This window comes from Thamnophis sirtalis, unplaced genomic scaffold (genome assembly GCF_051295495.1).
Source record: "Thamnophis sirtalis isolate CommonGarterSnake01/CBP01778 unplaced genomic scaffold, rThaSir2_p1.2 scaffold_1, whole genome shotgun sequence".
NCBI lineage: Eukaryota > Metazoa > Chordata > Lepidosauria > Squamata > Natricidae > Thamnophis > Thamnophis sirtalis.
This window is the reverse complement of record NW_028261381.1, coordinates 150202475-150227686: the sequence shown is the minus strand read 5'-3', so window position 1 is coordinate 150227686 and position 25212 is coordinate 150202475. Positions and strand designations below refer to the sequence as shown.

Genomic DNA, 25212 nt, shown 5'->3' with positions numbered 1-25212 from the left:
CACAGGGAGGAGGGGGGTCAACATATTATCCAAAGGACCTGAGTGTAGGACAAGAAGCAATGGATGGAAGCTAATCAAGGAACCTAGAACAAAGGAGAAGTTTCCTGGCAGAACAATTAATTAGTGGAACAACTTGCCTCCAGAAATTGGAATGCTTCAGCATTAGAACTTTTTAAGAAGAGATTGGACAACCATTTGTCTGAAATAGTATAGAGTCTTCTGCAGAGCAAAGGATTGGACTAGAAGATCTCCAAGTTTCCTTTCAACTCTGTTATTCTGAATGCCAGTCTACTATTGATGAGCTGCTAGATTTGCATCAGGAAGACCCACATTCTAACCCCCTCTTAGCTTTGAAAGCTCTCTGGGTGACTTGAGATAGTCATTCAAGTTCAACACTAATCAGTATCAGTAACTGTTGGGAAGCTGGGACTGAACCATGCCATGCCCTACTAATAAAATACAACTGCTTTAGGGACCAGAATACATGGCAAAGGGGGAGCAGGCCCTTTCTCTTCCTAGTAGGCTATCTAGAGGAGCTTTAGAGCTTGCCCAAGCAGCTGCTTCAACACTTCACAAGGTAATGCTCTGAAGATTTGCTCTGAAGTTTTCCTCTGAATCTTATAGATTACATGGCTACCTGGCTATCTGGGGGGAGGGGATGTATTGGGTATTCCTGCTACTGCTATAAAGAACCCACATAATAGAGCAGGGGTATCAAACTTGATAACACTGAGGGCTGCATCAGGGTTATTTTTGACCTGGGGGCTGGGGGGGGGGAATGCCCAAGGTGGGTGTGACCAGCTCAACATCACTCATTGAGGCTCCGTTTTTGGCCGCGACTGTCTCTTGCAGCCCTCTGCCAGCAAAAATGGAGTTTGAAGAGGAGGCCATTGCAGCCAAAAACGGAGCCCAGGCAGGCCAAGAGCGGCCATCTCAAGTTTCATTTTTACCGACAAAGGCACCATGGGCTGGTCCTTTGATGTTTTCAAGGTTTCAGAGTGACCCTGCGGGCCAGATCTAAGCACCTCATGAGCTGGATCCAGTCCCTGGCCCTTGAGTTTGACACTCCTGTAATAGAGCATTCAGAGGAGATAATTTTTGTACCTCAGGCGCTGATTGCTCAATGATCGTAACACGATGGTAGCAGTGTACTCTTTGCATGCAGAAAATTCTTTCACCCTTGCTTTCTTCAGGTAGGTTTGGAAGAGGACCCCTGCCTGAAGATCTGGAAAATTATGTACCTGTAATTGCATTAACATATCTTTCCAAACTGGGAACTCTCCAACTTTCAGAATTTCAAGCCAATATACCTTTGCTGACATTTCCCTGTGTTAAAATTCACAGAGGATAGAGTGTCCTGCGTTACGTCTTCCAGACCTAAATGAATCACTGCTTTGACTTGATATGGGACAGTTTCTTATGATTCTATGACATTTTCATACGCCACTTCAGCTGGAGATAATGAGTTTGGTTTTCCCGGCCCATGTTGCAGTTGGATGAAATATTGGATATTGTAGGTTGGATGAAATATTGGATATCGTAGGCTGGATGAAAGGATAATATGACTTCCTGAAAGAGAATAGTTAGATTAATTATTAAGAAAACAGTCTTAAGCCTCACTTCGAGCACTATCTGCCCATAATAAAATAAGTTGTAAATTGCAGTGGAACACATTGTGAAATATAGCCATTGTGCCTTTGGGAACAAAATGTAAGACAGTCACTATTTTTCAGAGCTGTGGGCAGTGAAAAGTTGGTTGTGAAGACATTATTAATTTTTAATCCAGGCAATTCTTATCCACTTATACTTATACACTGCCTACACTTTTACTCTTAAAACAAAATCTTAAAACAAAAGTGGCAAGCAAAAAATCCCAAGAAACAATGCTGAGCATTAAAATGGCACTTCCTATTGGCCTGGGCCTCCTTTAATCCTCCCATTTACAAAGGTTCTACCTTAAATCCCATTTCTTCTCTGTTTGCAAGTGGCCCTAAAGAGACAGATCCTCCTGCCACCTAGTGTTTAATGCAGAGCTTCTATGTCTTGTGAAAGCTTACAGCGAGCAATCTAGAAAGACATGTTGTGTAATAATACTAGTTGTTAGTTTCTCATAAGATGGATGGCCAATAAATCTTACACACAAACAAATAAACTGTATTTAGTATAGAGTCATTATGAATGCAAATGTAATACTAATTCTTGTATTGATTTCTTCCTCTCATTGTTGGAGTACAGCTCTCCCCAGGTGTAGCACTCAGCCAAGTTAACTTGTGCATCCCTTCTCTGTAAAGATATCTCTTGCATGTCTCTTTTTCCTAAGGATACATGTGCCTTTCCCTGTGAAATCTCATGGTCATGTATTACTGAAAAATCCTTTTATGCCGAATTGTCTTGTCACAGTTTCAATTCCTTGCTCTTCAAGGACAAAACTCTTCAGTCATAAGGAATGTTTTATTTTCCTTTAGAAAATAAACAGGCATACGACATTTATCGGAATCATGAGAATTTTAGTCCATTTTCTCCATTTCCTAAATCTACCAGGTTTAAAGAGCTGGAAGAGATTATCAGCATCCTCAATTCTATTGCCAACAATATCACTTGAAGGTTACAAACGTTTGAATTTTTGCCCTTATTAAAATGATCATTAGGTACAGTATCATGCCCATGAATGCACACACATGAAACCTGGTTTATATTAGGGGACATATTATTCTTTTGCAGACTGACAAAGCTCATTATCTAGCATGACTCATTCATTCACAGAGATTTTTATTTATTTACTTATATATGACATTTACATAACCATACAGTTGTTAAAACATTTAAAAACAAATAACAATAAAAAGCACAAAAGCAACACACACACACACGCACACGCACACACACACCCACCCCTGGCAAAGAAAACAAATCCATGGTGGATAAAAAAAAGAAGAAAGACATCTCAAAATACCAATACGGTGGGAGTTGTTTGAATTTTGGGGGTAACCTCAATTCCAAAATGGTAGGTGCTGCTTCAGAGAAGGCACGCTTCAGGATCCTGGTAGCTGGCATTGTTTAATCAATGGAATCCAGACTGTGCCAGCCCTGCCAGATTGAACCAGCCAGGTAGATAGTGAAATCAGAGTGAATTCTGCTAGTCCCAATATAGACTGGAATCCTTTGTAAAGGAGGCTCTACAGGATTCCTTCTTTTTCCACTGAACTAAGTAAGGCATTACCTACGAACAGAGAAAAATATTAGTGTTTTTTTTTAAAAAAATATGAATGGGTCTGCGGGATCCTAACAGCATTATTTTCATATCAGATAGTAAGTGAAATCTAGAAAAACTATAGCTTTAAAATAAAAGCAATCAATCAATTAAAAAAAAGCCCTGCAAAAAGTATTTGAATTTTTGTGTGTCTACAGTCTGATTCAAAAGGATTTTGAAAGTAGACTGGCTGTTTGAAACACCATGCCTCCCCAAATTAGATTTACACCAATCCTGCTGGCCTTCTCAAAGCTTTAAAACCTGGGTATGCTTCTAGGTCCAGAAGTTAGCTGGAGTCTGTGGGCTGTTCTTAGTTTATTAGATTTGGTTTGGAGGGAATTATTTGTTTGAATCTTTCTATCTATTGCTTTGGGGAACACGGGAGAAATATTTATTTTGTACAGTCTTTTAATCTATTACCTACCAGTGTCACAAATGAGGTGGGCAGCTGTGTACATTTAAATACATAAATGTACAAACATCAATCCACTATATTTCCAAGGAAGTTAAAGTAAGGCATTGTTGTTGAAGCTACTGTATCTAATGATGCTTCATACTTTGTTACAAGAACAGAGAAATTGCATTCAGAATATTTCTCTGGGCTCTAGGGTTGTTTTTTTTTTTTTTTTACACATATTGTTGAAATTTCATGTCCAAAAAGTTTTTGCTTGCTTCCCATACAATCAATTGATGTGATATCCTTTTTGTTCTTATGTCTTGGGTACATAAATTTGTAGAAAGGACTGTCAGCATTGATTGATGACTGTAAGCCTAACCTATTTCGTGGGCAAAAAGCGCAAGACAGCTGAAATAAGCGACTATAATTGATTGGTGTGTGAAAGTCACTGGCGGGTAAAAAATGGAACAAGAGCCTTTCTTCTACTTTTGTAATATCATTTCCTTATCTTTTCTTTCCCAAGTGAAACATTACAAATAAAGATCCACATCTTTCCATCTTAATGATGCCTGCCATTTCAGAAAATTGTATTTGCTGCTCGGTGTTATACTTGCAGCATTGATCCGAATTCAATATTTCTCGGTCAAGATCTTTTTGTTTTTATTGTAAGAAGCTAAGCCTTTTCACTGTCTCTGCTTTTCTCCTCTGTTTTTAAACTGCGTTTTCTTGCAATTCATCATAATGTAATGAATAATAAAATGGAATGAGCTGTGTACATTTTGGGGGGTAACAAATAGCAAAAACAGAACATTGTTTGGCCCAATAGAAGCTAGTGCATTGATAACAGTGAGTTGTTATATTTTCTTTCCACTACCCACTACAGATCCCCTTTTAACAGATTTTACTTCTTGGCTGTTTAGTTTGGAGTGTTGCAAGCCACGGTGAGATCTGGCTCACATATTTAAATAGACTTGTAAAATAATATCACCCATGTTAAATTCATAAATGAGTAATTAGCTTTTGGTATGCAGCATATGCAGTTGGGGGAAGATTAAAGAACAGATAATCTAGACAACTGTCATATGTACCATGCGTAGGTAGTGCCAAACTCAGATTTGTAGGGAAATTTTATATCAAGTGTCCACTTAACAAGTAGTAGGAATCAAGTAGCACTGGTCAGATTCAAACATGCAAATGTGCTGCTTGATATTGTTGAGAAAGATCACGGCTAGAGATCCATGTACCATCCTGAAATCTCTTGGATCACTTTCTAGCTTCTTGATTATTTTAATTCTTATCTTCATAATATGAGATAAGCATTTGGCATCAACAATATGTCTGCCGACAAGCATTCCTTGGTTTACAGCTAATTTCTTTCTAATTTAATAAAGTACAGGTAGTCCTTAACCATCTACTGGTTGCTTAGCAACCATTCAAAGTTACGCCAGCCCCTGAAAAGCTGCTTATGACCCGGGTTCAGGTTACAGCTGCTCAGTATCCCTGTGAATATGGAAACAAAATTTGGGTGAATTAATCCTTATGGGACACTGCAGCACCCCCCCCTACTTAAATCCCCCCCCCATATTGCCCCATTGGGTCCCTGCAGACTTTGAGCCTGCTTCCCCAGCCAACTAGATCCCACACCCTCCTCTTCATTCCCCACTTCTGTCACAATCATTTATTTACCTTCTGTAGACCTCCTGAGCTCTGGAGCTTGTGTTGGAGAAGGTGTTGGAAGAAATGTCCATCTGGGTTCAGTTCCAAGTGAGGAAAAAGACACTGGAAACATGGAGACTGCTTGGAAAGATGGTTTAATGGTGGACAGGATCACGTGGCTTGAGCTCCTGAACAGAAAAGAGGGATCACATGCTTCCAGATATTGGGTGAAGAAGAAAAAGAGAGCGAAATGCTGAAAGTCCCTGGTTTTATGCCCTGAACTTTCTGATTGGTTGTCAGACTCCCATGGGGCCATGCAGGGGCAACTCTGTAGGCCTCCTTGACTCCAAGTTTGGTTGAGCATTGCTTCTTCCCAGGTGCCCTGTGGTGAGATGGGTAAAAGGCTAATATTATCATCCCTTAATCCCATCACCCTGGAGCCGAAGAGGGGATATATTTGTTATGTAGAATAGACTCACAGGGATTTTAATGGCCCTTTGAAAAATGTGGGGGCTATTAAGACTGAGTCTGTTTCCAGCCCTAAAAACATGTTTCTCCATTTCTTATCCAGGGAAATATAATATTCTGCATTTCCCAGGATATTTCATTTTTCGAGGAGAGGGGTGGGTGCTAACTTCCTACAAAGGAGGGTAGGCTGTTTTTCTTCTCAGTATTATTTTCAGAGAAGCCGCAATATATGGCCACTCTGAAAATGTCACCCACTTCTGGGACAGCACCATGTGGCTTTATAGGGGAGCCAAGGGATGGAGCTGCTTGCTTTCCTTCCACAATGGGAGTTCCGGAGTTCTACAGAAAGTGAGTGATCAGTGATGTGGGGGGAGGAGGAGGAGGTGGGACTCTGTGTGGTGGGAAGCAGGTCCAAAGCTAGTGAGTATCCCAAAGGGTGGAAAGTGGAGCACCAGGTGCCTTGGGGTGGGGGAGACCTTGGGAAAACCAGGGCAGACAGGCCTGGGCTTTCACTAGGCCTCTCAGGACCTCTCCCATCTTAGAGGCACCCCATGCTTTGCTTAATGACCCACATGGTGGCTTAAATTACATCATGGAGAGCAAGGGATGGGGATCATTAAGCAAGGCAATTATGTGCACACCTAGCTTAATGACTGTTGTGACTTAGGACCTCAGTGGGCAGGCTCCGTTATGGTTGCAAGTTGAGGACTTACCTATATTATGAAATTCTAAAGCATCTTGCTGAGTAATTAGAACTGGGCCATTTCTTTCATGTAGGATGGCTCATAAACTTAAAGTGGATTTGCAGCTAACAGTGTTGCGTTTTGCCTTTGGGGAAAATAAGGCATTGCATTATGGACTATAGTTCTTAAGTAAGGAAGTCCACAATTTACAATAGTTTGCTTAGTGACCATTCAAAGTTACAACAGCACTGAAAAAAGTGACATATGACCATTTTTCACACTTATGACCATGGCAACATCCCCACAGCCACATGAGTTACATTCGGAAGCTTGACAACTGACTCACATTTATGACCGTTGCAGTGTCTTGGAGTCATGTGATCCCATTTTGTGACCTAACAAGCAAAATCAATGGGGAAGCCAGATTCTGCTAACAGTCATGTCAATAACTTAACAACTGCAGTGATTCCCTTAACAAATGTGGCAAGAAAAGTCATAAAGTGGGCCAAAACTCACTTAACAAATTTCTCACTTAGCAACATAAATTTTTGGCTCAATTGTGGTCATAAGTTGAGGACAACCTCTATTGCCTTTTTTTCCTGGATATTGCTACTTATAATCATTAATAGTGTCCTGTTGTTGCTGTTAAGGAGATTAAGCTGCAGGGGTTGTTTCAAAATGACTCTATAAAGTATATAAAAATTGAAAGATGGTGGGCTGATTTGATATAGGGCTCCATATTCTGATTCTAACACTATGTTAACAATAAATCCATTTCAGTCAGATTTATCTTTCAAATCAATAAAACCAAAACAAATCCAGTCAGTCAATTCAACAGGATACAAGCTAAAACTCCCTGCCATCCCCCTTTACATTCTGTTCTCAGTAACGTTAGTAAGATTGCTTGAAAAATGTTGAATGCCAATGCCTTGTGTCTCTGTGACTGCTAATATTCTCGAGTGTTCCATTAAAGAGACAATGGATTGTAGGGTAGCAAAAGCACTACCGGTGTGATGAGAAATCCAGGCCTTCAGTTTCCAGTTGTTTAAGGGCAAACAGCCAAGAGGGGGTTAATGGAAATTAAGAAGTGTCCCTCACGTTTAATTACATTCTCTCTCTCTTTCTCTCTCCCCTCAGTTAAAGTGCATGCAAAGCCTGATTTAGTCATGGCCTAAATGTAGCCACAGCTCTGTGGTTGTCAAGTATAATGTATCCCCCCATGCAGCGCAAGTGTGTTGTATGGATCCTGGCTCAAGGCTGAGTGCAGTGTCCTTGCCAGCCAGAATTGTTGCTCAAGGATACGAAAATGCTTACTTGCAGTTATTTCTGTGGAGGGATGATTGATTTGCTGTATCTGGAGGATTTCGGACCTGGAAACCTGAGCACAGCAGAAAATACGCTGGCTGTTTTGGCAAAGCTGAGTGTTGAGAGGACAGACAGCTGGCTGATGACCTCAAGAGAATGACAAATATGGGGCCAGGTGCCTCAGTCATTACAGAATGCTTCATGCTAAGCCATGCCTTGCCTTGAAACGCAAAGGGCGGAAGCAATTTGGAGTTAAAGAAAGCCCCAGCGAGTCAGATCTTGGTTTCTGGAAACAGCAGTAACTTTTGATTCTAATCTCAATAAGAAGAGAAATGAATTCCTTCTTGTACTTTGGGAAGAGGATAATGCTTCTGCTGTTGTGAAGGAAACACAGCTAAAGGAGTCCTGTTGTTTAGACAAGCAATGGCATGTGGAATGTAGAGGGATGAGATCACTGGAGTAATCTAATATGCCAGTGACTCTTAAAAAGAATAAAAACAAAAATAAATGGCATTTTTACCCAGCATAACCTAGCTCTTTCTCAAGAGGATGTATGTGCACCTGTTTAAAACTCTGGATGCTTGGAAGGAAATGAAACATTAATATAAAGTTAACACACCCTGCACAGTAAAATCCAAATGTATTAATTGCGCAATAAGCAGATTTATTAATAAGTGACATTCAAATTATGTGGTTAAATTAATTCATGCAAACCAATAATTTTATGCAAATGATCATTGCATTCCAAATTATTTGGAAATGTGTCCTATTAAAACCAGTATGCTTATGAACAAGTAAATACTATAAACATAATAGATTAATGCAATATTTGCAATTTTCCTTGACTTCATCTGAAACCATTCTCTTTGCACAGTGTAACTGTGTTTAAGATGGAATGTAGTGGTGATGGTGTAAAAATATTGGCAAATGAACAGGCTTTGGATAAGGGGACTACCATTGAGGAGGGCTGAGTACAAATGATAGAGGAATTCCTTCACCATCTGTACCAGAGGATTTAAAACATCCTAAGTTAATGTTTTTTCTACTCAAATACCTCTTATTTCATCAGGCACGACTAATTTGCTCTGCACTGAGATCAAGATGCATAATCCAGATAATGACAGGTGATCAAGTCCCCGGGGACTTGAGGCTCCAAATGTAAAATTACAATATCATTAAAAATTGGTGTGCAAAAAAACAGATTGATCTTGATAAAAACTCCTTTTCAGATATTGTATCTTCCAAAATAACAAATATTATTAATTTTGAAAATTTTAAGTGCTCACTTCTAGCTGGCATACAATAACACCTACATTCTTGGGATAAAATTGAACTTCAGTTGTGCTTCTAGTATACTGCTGCAATTTGCCAGAATGGACTGGTATGGTCCTTACTATTAGTAGGGAATACTTCATGTCCTGTGAAGGCTGCATCCATCTTTGAGACTGGGATGGATGACATTAATATACCCTTATATATATATACACAGGGAAAAATAGGAAGAGTAAATGCAAAAAGTGATGGGGATTGGTTTGTTAAGTGTGCTCAGGAAGGTGTGTGACAGAATTCTGAGTGAAAGGATGTGAGACAGTGATTAAAGTGGAATGAGTGTGGCTTTATGCTCTAGAGCTCTCTAACCTCTTCAACAGATCATGAATGTTAGAAGGAATTTTATTGTACATGTGTTGATTTATAGCATATAATACAGTGAATAATGTGAATATGGAGTGTTTTGTCATCATGTCTGGAGATCCATTGGAGCCTGTCAGATGATTGTATTGTTAGCAATTGTACGGATTACTCCCCCACAAATTAAGTTTTATGGTTCTGTATTGTTTTAATTGGTTTTGAATGGTTTTTATTTTAGTTGTTTACTTATAATTGTTTATTGTTTTGATTTTTAATTATATGAGCCACTCAGACATGTATCTGAGATGGATGGTTATATCAATTAATTCGTAATTCGTAATTTAATAAACTTATATGCCGCCCAATCCCGTAGGACTCCGGGCGGTTTACAAATACAAAGATAAAACAAAAATAAAAAAATAGGGGAAAGACAAGAACAAATTTAAAAGGAACACACCATACACTTGACTTAGCTGGGGGCTGGACCTCCTTCATGGGTCAACAGCCCCAGGCCTGCCGGAACAGCCAGGTTTTGGTGGCTTTTTGGAAAGCCGAGAGAGTGGGATGGGTCCGGATCTCTGCGGGTAGATCGTTTCACAATTCAATAAATAAACAAATAAATAAACAGGGAACTGGATAAGTAATTACAAAACAGATGGATGTAGATATATAGATATAGATAGACCTGTAGGGTAAATGCTACAGCAAGTAAATAAATATTTGTACCTTGGTAAAAATTTGTGGAAATAGATATACAAATGCCGAAATGGAAGGAGTGGGTAACATGAATTTCACTGAAAAAGGCTGTGTTTCAGCCTACTTTAGCATTTGGAAGTGAGAATTAGAAGTTCAGAAGAAATAAAAATATTAGTTGAATATGGTGGGAATGGAGTATTTAAGAAGAGGCGTAGTAAAACAAGGAAGGATAGAGTAGAGAATGAATCAATGGATACAAGAACAGCAGAAAGAAATACATTGACCTGGTTATTGTGGAAAATTGGAAAAGGACTGAACAATAAATCATATATGAAGGAAGAGTGAAAGGGTGGAGATTTAGAGGGAAAAGGTTAAAAAAACAAAGACATTGTAGGAAGCAATATATGGACATGGGCAAACCAAGACAGAAAGAATGGAGTGATATTAGTGAATAGTATCTGAATTTAGATACTTTCTTAGTTTTATGTCTTTATTTTATTTTATAAAGGAGTATTTCTTATTCCTTTTTAATACTTTGCACTGCACAGCTTACCCTTAAAGAGAATAACATGATGTTGCGGTATATGTTCGTATCAATTTCTTCTGAGGCTGTTCTCATTCATAAAGAAAATTTAACTTTGCAACATTCCTTTTTGGGATGTTTTGTTAGCCTTTCCCGCACAAAGTTGGAACCAACTTTTAATAATCTGTCCTTGAGTTATGCATTCCTTGGCAGTAGAAAGTGATTGACTAGGGATTGCTGTGTTAAGTAAACAAAGTGTTTACATTTGCAGTGATGTGGTTAGGGGAGCCAATCCTTATTTGGATTGCCATCCTTTCCACATCCAATACAAGCTCCTTAGTGTGTAATCTTTGAAATGTTCCAATGTCAGGTTGTCTATTTTCTGTAATGCCTGCAATTTTATTTCCTCTAAGGTCACCATGCTGTTCCATTCAAAAGCTTTTTTAAAAAAAGAAATGACCATGCCTCATTTCTTTTGCATTGTCTTGTGCCTAGAAATTTCTACTGGAAAATGTGTGCAGCACCATTTCTCTCTTCAGATTGCTCCTTAAAATTTATCTTTTCACTTAAAGCTGGGAGATTAATTTTTCAATGGTCATCTAGAACAAGTGTTTTCCAGCCTGGTCATTTCCAGGTGTGAGAACTTCAAATCCCAGAATTCCACAGCCAGAATGGCCATTGATGAGAATTCTGAGAATTGAAGTCGACACACTTGGAAGTCACCAAGATTGAGAAATGGTGATCTAGAACAGAGTTCCACAATCTTTTCGGCTTTGTGGACCACCAAGGGAGTGAGCAGATGGTTCTGTACATGCAGTGCGTAAGCGCATGTGTACACAGCTCCATTTGTGTGAGCAATGGGCACCTGCACCTGCCATTTGCACAAACGGAGAGTGTGCATACACTCGCCCGCTGCTTGCCCAACTGGGGGTGTGCTGGCACCCATGCACTTCCACAATCCTGTTCTGAAAGGCTCAAGGCCTGGTAGTGGACCGCAGCCCAGGGTTGGGGACCTTTGATCTAGAACTTAAATGGAATCGAAGAATGCATTATATTTGCCCGTGTTCACCTGTTCTACCTTATCTATTCTTTCCTTCTGTCTGAATTACTGAAACTTTGTGGAAAAAGTGCCTTGCAACCAGAAACAAATCTTTCAGCTTAGGATATCATGTAAAATATTGTGTAAACTATTATATGAATTAATAAATGTTTTATGAAATCATTCTTCTCCAATCTGATTCCTACCATAATAGTCAGCCAGCATAACCAAGGGAGCTGTAGTCCAACACAGCTGGAAGACTGTAGACCAGCAATGGCTCGCGTGCCATAAGTGGGGGGAGCACTGGGTGGTGGTGGTTGTGTGCGGATGTGCCACACCCATAATGCAATGCGTGACCCCCCCCAGTGCATATGCGCGCACTATGGGCGCTCCCATTTTTTGAATGCTTTTTTCGGCCTCCCCAGGCTCCAAAAGCTTTATAGGAGCCCGGGGAGGGCAAAAACAGCCTCCCCTGCCCCCGGAAGCTCTCTGGAGGCTTCAGGGATCTTCAGGAGGCTTCCCTGAAGCCTTCGGAGCAGTCACAATTACCCTCTGAGGAAATCATAAGTCCGTTCCTGAACTTTCGGTTTCCCTGTAGGGCCATTTTTTTGCGCTCTGGGGGCTTCAGGGAATCTCATGAAGCCTCCGGAGGGCCTCTGGGGGGGGGGGGAAGGCTCTTTTTGCCCTCCCCAGGCTCCTATAAAGCCTCTGAAGTCTGGGAAGGGCGAAAAATGGCTTTAAAAAAGGGTGAACTCAGGCCAGCTGAAATGGCTCCGCGTCCCATCTGTGGTACGTGTGCCATAGGTTCGCCATCATTGCTGTAGACCATCATTAGTAACAATATATGCAGAATTCACTTCTGTTGTAATATAGCAAAGCACAAACTCAAGTCCTGTTTGGAAGCATTTTTAAGGTTTCTTGCCAGTTTGGTTATTGAGCTCCAGAATTAAATCTGTAGTTGACTTAATTAAAAGTATCGTGTATCTTCTTTAAGTCATTGTAGTGGAGTTCTGGGAAAGAGGATTTACAAATTAACATGGGAAAAAGAAGTAGGAAGACTACATTTAAGAATTCAGCAATATTTTAATTTTTTATTTCCTCCTTAAAACATATCTGTCTTACAGTTGTAATTCCTTTTCTTTCAAATTGTATTCTTGAAGGAAATAAGTTATCTAATAGATGAACAACTTTCATATCAAACAAGTAACGAACAAATCTTATCGTTTCCATGCTACCCATAAGACATCTGGAGAGCAGATTGGAGAAGAGACATCTGTATGCCAAATACTTACAGATGGATTTCAACTGGTCCATCTACATAATGAAAACCACAAGTTAGGATTGTATAGGAAGAAGACTTAGGCCATTATCTGCATTCTTATGAAAAACTGCTTTGCCATCTTGTTTGGGTCATGTAGTACAGAAATGAAAATGGAGAGCATATGGTGACCAATTACCCTGAGAATCTGAATATCTTTCTCATAGTTGCATTACAATTGAATATTCATTGCCTGTCCTTAAAACAGACACTACTAAAGCTAATCATTAAAAAAGCTATAGCTAGTTTAATTGTAAAAAGGAATATTTTTTTTCTAGATGTTGCAATCTCTATCTCAGCAACCATATGTCATTCTAGAAGCCACTGCATTCTCAGAATGTAATAGGAATATTTATATAATTGATTAAAGCGCTTTAGAGTTTAAGTTTAAATTGATGACCTTACAAAGTGAAGACGGGCAAATGTTTTTGATTGGGGGTGCACTTTTTCATTTTGAGTTTGAGATAATGGCCAGCCTTGCTTTTGCACTTTTGTAGGCTTCAGGAGGAGATTTAAGACCCAATAATTCCACTAAAATGACTTATGAGAGTTTACACAATTTCCTATTTATAGTGACCAATTTTATTCTAACCAAAAAGTGTCTGCTTATAATCAAATAATTTTAGAATGGATAAGATAATTGTTGTAGTCAAATGTTTGAGATGGAATCTTTTTTTTTTACTTGCTTTTTGCTGATGATAACCTGAATTTCTCCATAGTAAGGGGGGAGGAGTATCCAGGATGGGTGTTGACTTTGTCCTCTCATGATTGGATGAGTCAGATAAGCTCTTTGGGTAACGCCCCCTGGCCAGCAGGACTACCCATTCTTCTGACTCATCTCCTCAAGGAAAAGTTGCACTACTCAGTAACTCCGGTAATTTACAAAGGAGTAAGGAAAATAAACTTGGATCCGGCGAATCCTGCCTCCCTTCATCGAACACAGCCTCCTCCTGCAAGGACTGGACTGCCACAAGCCCCCTGGGGCGGCACGCTGCCCTGGCCACTGAGTGAGACGGAGTCACTCAGGGAGGACAATTGCCGGGCAGGCAGGAGGAGAGGGCAATATGCTTCCTAGAAGCAGCCCTTGATGCAGAGGCTAATCAGGAGCAGAAGCGCTCCTCTGCTCCCCTCGGGTTGAGCCACGAAGCTGGCTAAAATACCCTGGAACACCTGTGCTGGCAGCCGACAAGGTGAGAGCCGGAAAGGCTTAAAAAGAGCTGCGGAAGACAGGGGAGAGAGCTGCAGCCATGGCAAGCCTGCAAAGGCAAAAGCCATTTCCATGTGCTCCAGCAAGGAGGAGCCGTTTGAATTTGGAGCCGGGGCCATCTTGAAACCACATGGTCCAAGATGGCTGCCCCCAGCAGCTCAGAGCCTCAACTCTCAGCCCTCCAGCCACAACCGGAGGCTTGTGGAGCCCTTGAAAGGTGAGAAACCATCGCAGAGGCATTAGCCAAGGGCGGGGGATGCAGCAAAGGGCCAACAGGAGGCTTGTTAAGGGAGTTAGAGGCAGGCGGTGGATCTCCCCCCCCTACTTCCTAGATGAATCAAGACTGCACGAACCCCCCCCCCAACCTGAGAACTCCTCACCTCCCAGAGGAGGATTCCCTTCGGCTTGGTGCTTCAGAAATCCTGCCTAAAAGCCCGTTCTCTCCCTTTCTAACTGCATAGTAACAGGAAAAGCCCCCCCCACCCTTAAGGACACTCTCCTTTAAGGAGGAGAAAGAGACTTGGCGAGAATGCCATCAGAAAAAGGCTTCCAGCAGAGCTGCGTTTTTTGGGGGGGGCTAAGTCTCCTTCACCCTTAAGAAAATTCTCCTTGAGTAGGAGAAGGAGGGGGGAGGGGCGGGAAGTCCCTGAGTAGGAGGCAAAACAAAAGCTGTTTTTTGTGGCTAAGTTCTGAGGGCGGGGCGATGGCAATTGCCTTGCAAAACCATTTGGAAAGAAGGGGGGAGGGGCCCCACGTGGCCAAGCCAAGGAAGAGTATTCAGCCCCCAGGGAGAGACAGAAGAACCTCCAATCAGGTTAGAGATTACCCCCCTCCCCCAAGGCTTTCCAAGGGTGGGGGTGAATAGGCAAAGAGTAAATGCTATACAATACAATACTATGCAATACAATAGCAGAGGGGGCAGGAACCTTGTAGGTCTTCTAGCCCAACCCCTTGCCTAAGCAGAAATTCCTACACCATTTCAGACAAATGGCTATCATTACTAGTCAGCCCTGTAGCTCAATGGTTAACAGCTGACTCTGTAAACCACTTAGAGAGGGCTGAAAGCCCTATGAAGCAGTATATAATTCTAACTGCTATTGCTATTACCATCCAACAGCTGCTTAAAAATCTTCCACTGTTGGGGCATTCACAACGTCCGGAGGCAGGTTGTTCCACTGATTAATTGTCTAACTGTCAGGAAATTTCTCCCCAGTTCTAAGTTGCTTCTCTCCTTATTAGATTCCACCCATTACTTCTAATTCTGCACTCAGATGCCTTGGAGGATAATCAGGTTGCCTCTTCCCTGTGGCAACCCCTGAGATATTGGAACACTGCTATCACGTCTCCACTAGTCTTTCCTTTCAGTAAACTAGACCTGCCCAATTCCTGCAACCGTTCTTCATAGGCTTTAGCCTCCAGCCTGATCCCTCTGTTGCTCTTCTCTGCACTCTCCCTAGAACCCCCACATCCTTTCTACATCATGGTGACCAAATTGAATGCAGAATTCCAATCTGGCCTTTCCAAGGCCTTATAAGGTGGAATGAACATTTCACGGGAGCTTGATTCTATTCCTCTGTTTATGCAGCCAAAAACTGTGTTAGGTTTTCTGGCAGCTATTGCACACCGCTGGCTCATATTAAAGGGTGGTCCACCAGGACTCCAAGATCCCCTTCACAGTTACTACTGTGGAGCAAGGTATTCTGTACCTGTGCACTTCACCTTCGTTGCCGAAAGGTAGAACCTTACCTCTTTGAATCCCATTTCCCTAGGTAGTGCCCAATGTTCAAGGGTACCAAGATCCTTCTGTATCTTTAGCCTGTATTCTGAAGTGTTGGCTATTCCTGCCAGCTTGGGGTCACCTGCTAACCTGATGACCCCCCCCCCCATCAGCATTTAACAAACAGAGAGCTAACAGTCATTCTGGCTCCTTCTCATGACCGCTTGAGATAACAGCAGTTCTTAAAGAAACAGTACTACTATCATGGCATTTATTTTGCTATCCCAAATGTTAGCTTACACACCTAACACCCTCATTCAAATCACTGATGAAGATGTTGAAGAGTACTGGGCTCAACACTGAGCCTTGGGGGACTCACTGCACTCTTCCCTCCATGAAGAGGCAGTCCCATTGAGGAGTACAGGGGTGTGCACCAGTTACCAAGATACCTGGTGTGACTAGGTCTAATCCTCAGTCTTCTACTTTATCTAGTAGTAGGTTATGGTCTACCTTATCAGGACTTGCTGAAGTCCAAGTTAACTATATCAATGGCATTCCTATGGTCCACTAGGGTTGTCACCGTAATCTAAGAAGATTTGTAGATTTAGATTTATTGAACATTTATAGGCCGCCCTTTTCCCTGAGGGGACTCAGGGCGGCTTACAACAATGGGGGAAGGGAGTGCAAAACAAGACATAAAAGAAACATGAATAAAAAATTAACTATAAAACACAACATTCATTACGGCTAGTCTAGTATGATCTGTTTTTGACAAACCCATGTTGGCTTTGGGCTCTCGAGCCGGTTTTCTCACTTTCTGAAGGGGGGGAATCACATCAGCAATTCTATAGTGGTTCTCCGGTACTCCAGGAGCTCTGACAGATATAGTTTCAGTTGTTTGGAGATCTCATCCGCCAGCTCCTTCAGATCCCTGGGGTGTAACCCGGTCCTGGGAATTGGACCTTGCCTAAGATAGACAGGCTACCATTTCTTCCCTATCTCATCTTGGGTCCCTAATCTGAATTTGGGGTGCTGTTTTTGATAGGTTGGATAGTTTATCCCTGCTGGTAAAGACAGATGCCAAGCACGAGTTAAATAGTTCGGCTCTACCCCTGCTGCCTGTCACCTTCGGGCCACTTTCTCCCAGCAAGGGACCAATTGTTTCCTTAATCTTTCTTGGTTTTATCAGGCGGGAAGATGCCCCCCTTTTTGTATTTTATTTTATTATTATTATTGTTGTTGTGATTCTTGTTATTATTATTATTTTACCTTTGTGGCAGGCCTTTATTGTGAGCCTTAGCTTCCCTCTCTTCATCGTTACACACACTCTAGTGGCCGCCCATTAAACTCCATCGGTGTTTACATTCAGAATATCTCTGCGCTAATCCTAGCCATAGAATCATAGCACCCTTATGGCCGGGGGAAAAAAAGGGTCAGATAGGCTGGTCCCCATGCCAGAACCCACCACAAACTCAGAATGGGATGCCCGACTATGAGAGATCGCAGAAGCACCTCAGATAGCCTATGAATTTAGACAACTTTCGCTGAGGGCAGAACATATAGCAGGGGTGGGATACATCAGAGCCGACTGGCTCAGCCGGACCAAGGGGACAGTTTGGAGCGGAAGTTGCAGCCAGCAATCTTCAAGGAAATGGCAGAGTGCTTCGGACACCCGGAGATCGACTTATCCGCCACGCCCTCAACGCTCAGCTCCTGAGGGTCATCTCCAGGTACCAGACATGGGGGGGGCAGAAGGGGCGGACGATCTGCGAAGCCCCTGGACCAGGGGTTGTCGGTATGCCTTCCGCCCTTACCCCTGATCCCCAGGGTCATATGGGAAACCCTTCGGGAGGGCAGAAGGGGTTCTCTTGGCGCCTCTCTGGCCCCGGAGACTGTGGTTGCAGAGCTCCAGTCGCCTTCAACGGAGAGGCCATGGAGATTCCCCCTGGAGGGAATATCCCTTAACCAGGGGTCGCTGGAGCACCCAGACCGTCAATGGCTCCAGCTGACCGCTTAGCTCTTGGAACGGAGCATCCTGGGGAAAGACCCTCCCCCCCCCCCAGGGTGATGCAGACTATCCAGACTGCCCGCACACCTTCCACAGAGCGTATATATGGCTCCATGTGGCAGGCCTCTGCCTCATGGTGTAATTCCCTGGGGCACAATCCTAGCCAGGCCTCAGTGCCTCAGATTCTGGACCTCTTCCAGGCAGGCCGGGACAGAGGGTTAGCTTCTAACACAATTAGGAGACAGGTCCCGACTTCTCGCCAGTTGTCCTGCGTGGCAGGAACCAGAGCTTGACTCACCTTCCTGTGATCAGACAATTCCTCAAGGGGGCTTCCAACCCCAAACCGCACGCAGCGTTCAAGTACCATTCCCGGGACTTACACAGGGTAGGGGACGCTCCAATAGGTGCTCCATCTGAGCCTTTACGAACAGCTTCCCTTAAGTTACTGATTCTCACGGTGGCCTTTCTGGTGGCCATCCCCCCCGCCAGGCAGATATATGAACTGCAAGCTCTCCACCGGGGAGGGTCTCTGCTTCCCCCATTAAGACAGAGTGGGGTTACGCCCTTCATCCCAAGGTGGGCTTCTGCTTCCATCAAACCCAGGAACTGATTTGCCCAACTTCTGTCCAGACGGGGGGGAAAGAAGGGGCTCACTCTGGGCATAAGGAGGGCCCTGAGGATTATCTCAGGAGAACCAGGCCAGTCAGGAAATCCGAAGCTCTGTTTGTTTCCTTCCAAATAGGGGCCTGGGTAACAGGGTGACTTCCACCACAATAGGCAGGTGGTTGCAAACCTGCGTTGCCACTGCATACCAATCACAGGGCTTACAGACACCAATCATATCACAGCTCACTCCACGCGGAGCGCAGCCACATCCAGGGCCTGGGCCACGCAGACAGCCCTGGCCGGAATCTGCAGGGCAGCCACGTGGGCTTCCCCTTCTCCCTTTGCTAGGAACCATAAACTGGACTCTTTTACCCCGCAGGGCAAAAGCCTCTTGGACGCAGGGCCTCTTGGACGCAGGGCGTTGCAGGTGGTTCACAGGGCGGAGCCCACGCCTCAACTGGCACAAGCGGGGGACATGGGGCCTCTGGGGTCTCCCTCCCTAGGGACGTGCAGGCTTTGGTACGTCCCATCCTGGATACTCCTCCCCCCTCACTATGGAGAAAGGGCGTTGGTACTTACCTGATACGCCTCTTCTCATAGTGGGGGGAGGAGTATCCAGTCCCTCCCTGACTATGTTTGTACGACTAAGTTTTATGTTCACAGTTTTATGAAGTTATATAAATATTGATGTTGAAGACGATAAAAGCTAAGAACTGAATTAAGAGTCTGGAGTGAATGGTGCAACGAGTCGGATGGAGCTCTTCGTCAAAAGAATGGGTAGTCCTGCTGGCCAGGGGGCGTTACCCAAAGAGCTTATCTGACTCATCCAATCATGAGAGGACAAAGTCAACACCCATCCTGGATACTCCTCCCCCCACTATGAGAAGAGGCGTATCAGGTAAGTACCAACGCCCTATTTCTATGCTTTTCTGTGAGTTAAAAAAAGAAAAAAAAGAAGAAAAGGTTACTTGGTACTCATGCCATAGCAAAATCTCTATATACTATAGAAGCACTAGTTTTTCTTATTTTGCTTTATCCCACAATGGCTTGTGGAGGCAGAGGTATCTGATCAATATTTGAACTAGAGGACATCATGGGTATTTTTTATATAGGTTTAATTATTGTTTACTAAAATAACAGAACGGTAGACCTAGCCATGTTTTTGTCACCTTAAACCTATCTTTACTGGCCTGCTTGTCTTTAACAAAACAGTATTGATGAAATCCCTCTAGGCCATAGTATAGGATTTTTACTGGACTAAAAGGTCACTAAAAGGCTGGTTTGTACAAAGCTGAAAGTGGAGTCTGCCTTACTATTTCGCTCTGATGAAAAGTCATAGCAATCTTCTTTCTGTGATACGGTTTTTCAAATCAGGCGGCTTGTTCTGCTCTCACCATTAGTATTTATGGGGAGAAGATCTGTACCATACTGTACCGTACTGAGCAGACTGTCTTCCTTCTTTCAAGGGTTTTTGGTCTTCAAAAATGTACTTAGATACACTTTTCAATGTTCTTAATTGGTCAACAAGTGTGCCCAGTTTCCATCAAATGATAAAAGTCACCTTATTCTGTCCAGCCACAGATGCAACAGCAAATAGTATATACAAAAAGATGAGGGATTTCTGCCAGCAATCTCAGAAATCTAATTCAGAAATGTGATGACCATACAAAATTGAAATAATTCAGATTTGGATTTGATATAAAAAGTGTCCAAAACTTCCATTGTGGGATTTGAGGACATGGACTCTTTAAAAAAAGAAAACCCAAAGAATTATCATGCTCTTGGCAGAGTTCTAGATCTTTAGACCAAATTTTGCACTTTATGCTACTCTAGAACTGGTTATTGATAGGAAAAATTGGATTCCCTAATTATTGACTGTTATCTGAATGATGCGGTATTGATTTGAAGGCTTTAAACATAATATTCTGAAATGAAATAAGAAATCAGTTCTTCAGTTCCATCCTGCAAATGGTTTTTAAATAATTTTTTTATGGAAAATATTGGGGTATTTTTTGGTAATATCCAAGACTGATTGTAAAGTAATGTTAGGAAAGCCAGTGTCCTTTAAAAGACTTCACCATGGTTGGGAACATGGGGTAATTCATGTCCAGGCACTCAAACTCACAGACCTTTGTTGTGTCTTCAGGAGCACATCTGGGTAATCTTCTCTCCTGCCCTTATCCAGAGAGGTTCTATAGGATCAATATATTTGCGGGTTATTTGGTCTTAACTGCTTCTACTGTCTCCACTCATTTGGAGAGGCGCTAGTTCACCACATCTCCCCCAAAGTCTCCCTAGTGCATATTTGCACACAATTGTACTTTCAGTGGGTTTTCACCTGCCTTTTGTACTTTTGATTCCGATATATAAAAGATCATATAGCATTGTAACTATGCAGTGTTTTTTTTTTTTTTTTTTTTGCCATTATACTTTATTTCCTTGTATATGTTCATTTGGATGAAGTCCTTTGTATTTTCATTTATTCTGTTTGGTCTTGGTTATTGATTTGGGATATGTTTTCCAAATTTATTACTTACTAGTGAACTGACCTTATTTGCATCTTTTAGAGTAAAATGCAGATTGGAAAGGATGAGCTTTGCAGCACATTAATTGTTGCAATTTAAGTGTATTTGGGGGAAAAATTTCAATATGTGACCTAGTTATCATAAAGAACAAGAGTTACAGAGGATACAGTAATGCCTTTAACATTCTGAAACACCTTTCTGAAGCCCTGGAAAACCCTGCTATTATACGTACAGCAGTATTAGCAATAATGTAATCTCAAAATTAATAACCTTAATACCAATAACTTTAATAATGTAATATTAAATATTTCTTTCTGATAGATCAGAATATGTATTATCTCAACTAGGTTGTGAAATACAGACTGGGATAGGGGTGTCAAACTCATGGCATCATGGCATCGTCACATGAAGCATAGGGACTTTTTTCCTCTTTACTAAACTGACATGGGCAGTTTGTGAATTTGAATTTGAATTTACTTTATTTGTATGCCGCCCTTTTCCCTGAAAGGGACTCAGGGCGGCTCACAATTCAAAGGAGGGGAAAAACAAACAAAGTTACAAAATGTAAAGACCATACACAGTTAAAAAACACAACAATCATACCATTCGAAGTGGGGCTGCAAGTCTTTAGCCCCAGGTCTGTCGGAACAGCCAGGTTTTAAGGGCTATGCGGAAGGCCTGGAGGGTGGTGAGGGTACGAATCTCCATGGGGAGTTCGTTCCATAGGGTCGGAGCAGCGACAGAGAAGGCCCTCCTCCGGGTAGTCGCCAGTCGACACTGGGCGGCTGATGGAATTCGGAGGAGGCCTAGTCTGTGGGATCTTATTGGTCTAGTGGAGGTAATTGGCAGTAGGCGGTCTCTCAAGTACCGTTTGTGACGCATCTGGCCCATGGGCCAGGAGTTTGATAGCCCTGCACTAGGAGGTAAGGGTGAAACTTTTGGTCCAGTAGAATATTTATCATTGATTTAAATCAAGGTGCTACCCAGAGAGCTACATCTCATTCTTGGGATATCTGGAAAACAGTTGTGAGAACAGAAGTGGTTTGTGTACTTCTCTAATAAATTAACCAGACCCTATTTACAATAGTCAGGTGATATGAAAAGTTGCTTAATTTGAATTAAGAGATTTGAATTAGCATCTGTTTATTCTTTAGCTGTATCCCCTCTCCTTAGCAAAACAATTTGTGAAGGGAAAAATTAAGTATATAGATTACTTAGTTCTTAAAATCAGAACTCTCATCATCATAGGGTAAGAATGACTGTATAATTCCCTGGAAATGAGGGACTATGGGTAGGCATCATCTATCTTAAAGCAATTACACACACACATACACCCCTTCTCCCTCTCCAACTGCAATTCTCTATCCTTTCAGTACTAAGAACTTCATTAAGATATGTCAGTAAAAGCTGGCTTGCTTTATTATGCATCTTTTTGGGGAACTCTGCAGTTATAAATTAAAACATTAAACTGTTTGGGTTGTACTGGTGGTCCCATGTTTGTTCCAAACAGCAAATAGCTGCTCAGAATTTCCCAGGAGAGTGTACAAAAGGCTATGTTTGGGTTCCAGGTATATGGCACAGTGGTTAAATGCAGCACTGCAGGCTACTTCAGCTGACTGCAGTTCAGCAGTTCGGCTGTTCAAATCCCACTAGGCTCAAGGTTGACTCAGCCTTCCATCCTTCCGAGGTGGGTAAAATGAGGACCCGGATTGTTGTTGGGGGCAATATGCTGACTCTGTAAACCGCTTAGAGAGGACTGAAAGTCCTATGAAGCGGTATATAAGCTTAACTATTGCTATTGCTATTGTTTGAAATATCGAGATGAAATGACTAAACTGTTCCAGAAGCAAATTGAATCAAGATAGGCTGAATCAAAATAGCTTAATCTTGATAGTTTGCACTGGAACTATAGAACCTGGTTTTCATTGGTTATACTGGTTTTAAATGCAGTTGGCCGTCTCCTTAAGCAGGATAGTACTTTACGCTCATGGAGACAAGCATTTGACAGGGTAGAGATTTCATGGGCCACAAATCTTGTTTATAGGATAGCCCCCACTGCTTTTGTTACTCCCTTTCCGATATTTTAACCCTAATCTATATTAAAAAGAAAACCCCATTCCCAAGTAACTCCTTCTGTTTAATCTTTCCATCACAGCATAAACTGCAGCAGAGGGCTTAATTGGGTTCTTCCTCTGTGCTGCTCACTTCAGGTCTGAATGGTGCCAAGGGCAGAGACTACTGACTGAATTGCATTGTAAGATCAGTGGTGTGCCAAAGCCAGATCTTAAAATTTTCACTGAAAATTTTACAAGATGCAAAGTCTTTTGCCTCTGCTGGCTTTGACAGTACCTAAGAGATCAAAGAAAGACCCACAAGTTACAGGCAAGTGAGATCCCTTATGATAGAATTAGTGAGGTACCTCTTGGAAGATAAAATTGTGGCAGCCAAAATCACTGAGCCACTATCCAAAGACAGGAGAATGAATCAAAGACTCAGAGGATTTCTGGGAAAGGAAGTTTGGAAATTCTTGCTTCCCACCCTGTATAAAAACTATGCTTTTATACAGAGTTCCTATTTTTGATCTTTGCTGCTCTGCTTTTCTTCAATGAAATGTAGCATTTTTCCATGACATGTCTTTTGAGACTTTTTAAAGAAATAACAGAAAGTTGAAACCCTGAGAGGCAGTTCATAACTCTAGCCTTGCCACTGCTACCGTATTCAGTTGACTGAGGCCGCTGGTCTTCCAGCATGTAGCAATGGGATTTCTGAAAAGTGAAGCTGACATTCCATCTCTCTCTTGCTTTTCTTGCATCGAGTATCTGAATTTTGGAATTCATTGGCATTTCAGCGGAAGTATCTTGGAGCTCACAAACAGAAATGCAGGTTTTCAGTTATTAGGCTTTTTCTGGCCTCAACATAGGAACAATTATGAGCAAACCAAAACTGTAGTACTGCACATTATTGTGTAAGATGTTCAGGAAATGTTAGAGAGGCATGTGGCGTGGCTGCTTTGGTGTAGAGAATTCAGTCTCTAGGCTACATAGATGAAACACCAAATTCATAGAGTTTATGTGAATTATAGCCATCTTGAATGCTCGCCAGAGCATAAAGGTCAGGTTTTAAAATAAATAAATTTAATCCAACAAGGATTCTAAATTGAGTTCAGTCTTTCCTGTCTCCAATTCCAGCCTTTTGAGAATGATTCAGTCTATAGAAATGTGTTCAGCAGTGGGACTCAGAGAAGTTGGATTTTCTTCCAATTCCCGTTGTGGAGCATGAAATGTTTCTTTGCTTAGACAATGCTGCTCTTTGTTCTAGGTATCTAAACCATGTCCGAGCTGCTTCCCCACAGGATCTTGCTGGTGGCTACACTTCCTCTCTTGCCTGTCATCGAGCCCTTCAAGAAGCCTTCAGTGGGCTGTTTTGGCATCCTGGCTAACTGGGGGGTAACAGACACCAAAGCAGAGCAAGCAAAACTCAGGTGAAAATTGTTGCCATCTGCACTATGGCTAAATTGCATTCATCTATCCTTTTTTAAAACAACAACAACAACAACAACAAAAGACATTGTGAAGCCAGCCATATATTTAAATATTAAAAATTCACTAAATAGAAACTTTATTTAGAAAAAGTGGTGGCATGTATGTGTTTTTTTTCCCCTTTTCTGTGGTTTGAGGATTGGAATGGGAGATGCTTTAAGTCACTCTCCTGGGATGTAAATGGAAGATGTGAGCAATCATTTCATGTATTTAAGGTTTCTGAAACAGACTAGTAAAATTTTAAAAAAATAAACCCCGATGTTCTTGTTGTTATTTTCTGTAGTTTCTGTCTTCTTTTCAGGTTTGTATTTGTAAAATCACCGAAATGCTGTTTTCATTAAAGCTGTATAGTGCAATTCTACTAAAAGCCAAGCCTTTTCTTCTTTTAAATCAGTGTCTAATGCATATGAATTATATATATTTTTCTCCCCTGAAGCATGATACAAGAATTGGAGATACATTTTCTTCCATAATACCTTGAGTTCTGAGCAATGAAATCAGAACCACATTGGAGATTGCAACAACTATCATTCTGTAAATACGCAATTATGTATCTGGCTCTAAAAATACCAAAAACACACACAGAAGGAAGTCATAACTCTGAAACTTTGTGTACAGTTTTTTTTATAAGCTCCAACAGAATGGG

General features: G+C 41.9%; 1 protein-coding gene across 1 annotated transcript in view; it reads left to right on the top strand.

Annotated features, from left to right (window-relative positions):
- The window catches only part of MNAT1 (MNAT1 component of CDK activating kinase), a 109564-nt gene extending 84745 nt beyond the window's left edge, over nucleotides 1-24819 (top strand). Inside the window, exon 8 of the mRNA XM_014071965.2 lies at nucleotides 24346-24819. Coding sequence (XP_013927440.2) covers nucleotides 24346-24466 — 121 coding nt within the window. The 3' untranslated portion in view covers nucleotides 24467-24819. The remainder of the gene's footprint in view (nucleotides 1-24345) is intronic.
- Nucleotides 24820-25212: the final 393 nt, after the last annotated feature.